The sequence below is a fragment of the Saprolegnia parasitica genome, assembly GCF_000151545.1.
Source record: "Saprolegnia parasitica CBS 223.65 unplaced genomic scaffold supercont2.15, whole genome shotgun sequence".
Classification (NCBI taxonomy): domain Eukaryota; phylum Oomycota; class Saprolegniomycetes; order Saprolegniales; family Saprolegniaceae; genus Saprolegnia; species Saprolegnia parasitica.
The window spans coordinates 195227-199536 of NW_012156409.1; the positions used below are offsets into that span (position 1 = coordinate 195227).

The 4310-nt window shown below is 63.1% G+C and overlaps 2 protein-coding genes across 2 annotated transcripts; both read left to right on the forward strand.

Annotated features, from left to right (window-relative positions):
• The first annotated feature begins 803 nt into the window (after window positions 1–803).
• SPRG_05201 (hypothetical protein) lies at window positions 804–3180 on the forward strand. Its single transcript, XM_012343804.1, has 2 exons — window positions 804–905; window positions 949–3180. Exons 1-2 carry the CDS (start codon window positions 820–822, stop codon window positions 3098–3100), a joined length of 2238 nt encoding a protein of 745 aa, XP_012199194.1. The 5' UTR covers window positions 804–819; the 3' UTR covers window positions 3101–3180.
• Window positions 3181–3236: 56 nt separating this feature from the next.
• SPRG_05202 (hypothetical protein) lies at window positions 3237–4106 on the forward strand. Its single transcript, XM_012343805.1, has one exon. The coding sequence runs from the start codon at window positions 3288–3290 to the stop codon at window positions 4035–4037; it is 750 nt and encodes a 249-aa protein (XP_012199195.1). The 5' UTR covers window positions 3237–3287; the 3' UTR covers window positions 4038–4106.
• Window positions 4107–4310: the final 204 nt, after the last annotated feature.

Below are 4310 nucleotides of genomic sequence, written 5' to 3' on the forward strand. Positions count from 1 at the left end.
AAGCAGGCGCGCAAAAACGCGTCCCAGAAGAACACCAAGACGATCGTGGTCTCGGTCAAGCCAACGCGAGTGACGGCGGCGACGCGACTCCGCGTGTTGGAGCCACCGGCGCACCTGCACGTCGTGGAGCCGTCGCCGATCCTGGACGACGGGCCCAGGAGCCCCTCGAGTCTGCGCAAACTGAGTACGACGGACCAGTGCGTGCTCCAAAGCAGCGTCGAGTCTTTGCGCAGCAACGCCGACTTGAGTCTGAGTGCCGCCGAGGACGAAGACGAAGACGACAGCTTTGACGAAGACACTGACGGCTTCTGCGACATGGACGACGCAGAGATGGACGACGAAGACGAGCACGTGCCGCGCTGGGCGTCGCAGCTCCTGGAGGTCGTGGCCAACCAGCAAAGGATGCTCAAAGCCATGGCGGCGACGTTGGCGTCCGTCCAGCGCACGTCCAACGCGACGCACCGCGCGATGCGCAGCTCCTCAACCCAACTTGATGCGCTCGACGAAAAGAACTTGCACGAGATGTACTGCGCCATCTAAGCTCCCACAATAAGACCCTATTTATGCCGCACAGCTGCGCACCTTGCAGCATATGCAACCACAGCACAATGGGCGCGGCTCGACCACTGCCAGTGCGGCTGCAAAGCTCCAGAGCGGAGCGACTGGCGATCGTCGACGGAAGCGCGCGCCGACTCGGTCAGACAGGCGCCGCAACGACGCTTCAAGATCGCGCCTGGCTCAGTATCCGGCGCAGCTGGCCACGTATCCGGATGGCGCGTGGAACGAGCGGTGACTATTTTCCGACTCGACTTGAGCAAGATGCAACGCAGCACGGGGTTGAGCGTCGGCGTCGGCCTCCTCTCGCTAGGCATGTACGCAGTGCGGACGCGCCGAGGCCTCTACAAGTACGTGGCAGGCTGTGGTCATCGCGCTCATGCCATGCTGTAGGGCGGCGCTGGACCAGGCGAAGCGCACGCCGCCGGTGCTGGCCAAGAAGCCGCACATGGTGCCCTTTGGCAACGTGCCGGGCGAGAACCGCGGCGAGAACCCGATGGACCCGATCCTGTACATCGAGGACCCGTATTACTACGTCCGCGACGACACGCGCAAGAACAAGGAGGTCATTGCGCACCTCGAGCAAGAGAACGCGTACACGGAGCACATGACGAGCCACTTAAAGAACGCGCGCGAGAACTTGTACCATGAGCTGCTCTCGCACGTGCAAGAGACGGACGCCGCGTACCCGTACCCGCACGGCGACTACCTGTACTACACGCGCACCGAGAAGGGCAGCAGCTACACGTACCACTGCCGCAAGGCGCGCAACGACCCGAACGCTGTCGAGGAGCTCATCCTTGACGAGAACGAGCTCGCCAAGGGCCAGAGCCACTGCGACGTGGGCGCCGTCTCTGTGAGCACCGACCACCAGTTCCTCGCGTACAGCGTCGACTTTAACGGGTACGAGACGTACCAAGGCTTTGTGAAGAACCTTCGGACGGGTCAGATTCTCGCCGACCGCATCGAGAACGTCTCGGGCGGCCTTGTGTGGGGCAGCGACGCGACGACGCTCTACTACTCGACGATGGACGACGCGCACCGCCAGGACAAGATCTGGCGCCACACGGTGGGCGCGAATGGCAAGGACGAGCTCTTGTACACGGAGAATGACCAGCTCTTCTCGGCCTACATGGGCAAGACGCGCAGCGGGCGGTACCTTCTCTTGCAGTCGTCGAGCAGCGAGACGTCCGAGGTGTCGTTCATCGACTTGCAGGCGCCGGAGAAGGGCGTGACGCTGGTCGAGAAGCGCGTCAAGGGTGTCGACTACTCGGTCGACCACCAGGGCTCGACGTTCTTCATTGAGACCAACAAGGACGGCGCGGTCAACTTTAAGCTCATGATGACGGACGTATCGACGCCGTCGGCGGCGCACTGGACGGACGTGTTCCCGTACGACCCGTCCGTCAAGGTCGATGGCATCGACTGCTTCGAGTCCTTTGCGGTGCTGCACGGCCGCCAGGACGGCTTTACGCAGCGCTGGATCCTCACGCGCGACGGCGACCGCTTCACCAAGACGCGCATGGTGTTCTCGGACCCGATCTACACGATCAGCGGCGCACCCAACAAGGAGTACAAGACGTCGACGTACCGCCTCACGTACTCGTCGCCGACGACGCCGTTCACCACGTACGACTACGACGTTGCGACGCAGAAGATGGTGCTGCTCAAGGAGCGGCCGGTGCCCAACTACGACCGGTCGCTCTACGCGTGCGAGCGCATCGAAGCGTCGGCCGAAGATGGCACGATGATCCCCATGTCGCTCGTGTACCGCAAGGACAAGCGCACGCCCGGCACGCCGCAGCCAGTGCACTTGTACGGGTACGGCTCGTACGAGATTTGCATTGACCCGACCTTCACGGCGACGACGCTGCCGCTTCTCGACCGCGGCGTCATTTACGTCATTGCGCACATTCGCGGCGGCGGCGAGATGGGCCGCACGTGGTACGAAGACGCCAAGTACCTCACGAAAGCCAAGACGTTCTCGGACTTTGTCAACTGCGCCGAGCACCTTGTCAAGACCGAGATGACGCGCCCGGCGCTGCTGACGTGCGAAGGCCGGTCCGCGGGCGGTCTCCTCATGGGTGCGGTCCTCAACATGCGCCCGGACCTCTTCCAGGCCGCGATTGCCGGCGTCCCGTTTGTGGACGTGATGAACACGATGAGCGACGCGACGATCCCGCTCACGACGGGCGAGTGGGAGGAGTGGGGCAACCCGAACGAGGCCAAGTACTTTCAGTACATGCTCAGCTACTCGCCGTACGAGAACGTCAAGGCGCAGGCGTACCCCAACATGCTCGTGACCTCGGGCCTCTTTGACCCGCGCGTCGCGTACTGGGAGCCGACGAAGTGGGTCGCGCGCCTCCGCGAGCGCAAGACGGACAGCAACCACGTGCTCCTCAAGATGGATCTGACGTCCGGGCACTTCAGCGCCAGCGACCGCTACCACTACCTGCGCGAGAAGGCCTTTGATTTGAGCTACCTCCTTGACCAAGTCAAGTGCTTGACCGCTGAAGACCACAAGGCGCCCGCCAAGAAAGACTAAGCTTAGGACAATCAAGTGCGCTCGTGGAATGCATGGATGGGCTACTGTACTCGATTTTGTCGTGAGCTGGTTTTGGATTCAGATTCGGATTCGGATTCGGATTCGGGAACGCTCCAAGGAACCAATCGCGGAACGGTCTCTGGTAGCGTATCCGGATGACGGAAGGACTGCAATTTGCACGAGACGCATGGCGAGCGCAACGACCCTCGGCGCCCTCGACGCGCTCGCAGCGCAGTTCCCGATGCAGCTGTACCCGCGCCCGGCGCCCTTCACATGCGACTCGTTTCGTGCGGGCGACTTGGTCTACGTCTCGATCAGCAGTGGGAAGGCCAAGAGCGGCGAGGCCGACAGCGCGCGCCAAGGGGCGTCGACGGGCCGCCTCTTTGCCCGCGCCCGCGTGGTCGAGACGGCGCCGACAGCGTTTCCGGGCCGCGTCAAGATCGTGTACGCAGATGGATCGACGTACCACGCGCTGCCGTCGCGCTTGACGCCGCAGCTCTTTCGCCGGGCGACGGCCACGGGGGTCCTCGTCACGGCCGAGACGTCGCACTACCGGCGTCTCGCGCGCACGCAGATCGACGCGACCGATATCGTGCTCGAGATTGGCTGCGACCTCGGCCCGACCGTCGAGATCATTGCGCAGACCGTCGGCGTCGAGAACGTCATTGGCATTGACAAGTCGTCCGACTCGATCGCAGTCGCCAAGGCGTCGCACCCGCAGTGCCAATTCATCGAGATGGACATCTTTCGGTCGTCGAACGAGCTGCTCGCGCTCGCCTCGCGCTGCTCCAAGATCCTCATCGACATCAACGGCAACCGGCTCCTCGGCGCCGTCGTCGACGCCCTAGCACTTGTGCTGCACGGCTGCCCGAAGCTCGACCTTGTCATCGTCAAGAGCGTCGAGCTCCACCGCGAGCTCCAGCGCCGGTCCTCTTGATCTTTTCGGATATCATGCATTATCCGGATGTTTGTAAACCAATGAAATTTGCGAGCCCCGAGATCCACCACCACAGCGAATAGTAAGATTGGAGATCTGATGGACGTCTTGGTCGCAGCGAGCTACGCGGGCGTCGACGTCTCGGCCGTCGTGGACCCGGAGATCGCGCCGCTCCTCGCACCGCTGGCCGTTGCCGCCGTCGACGTGGATATGGACCTCGAAGACGGCGAAGTCGCCGACATGGAGGACGTCCCGCCGACGCCGCTGACAGCA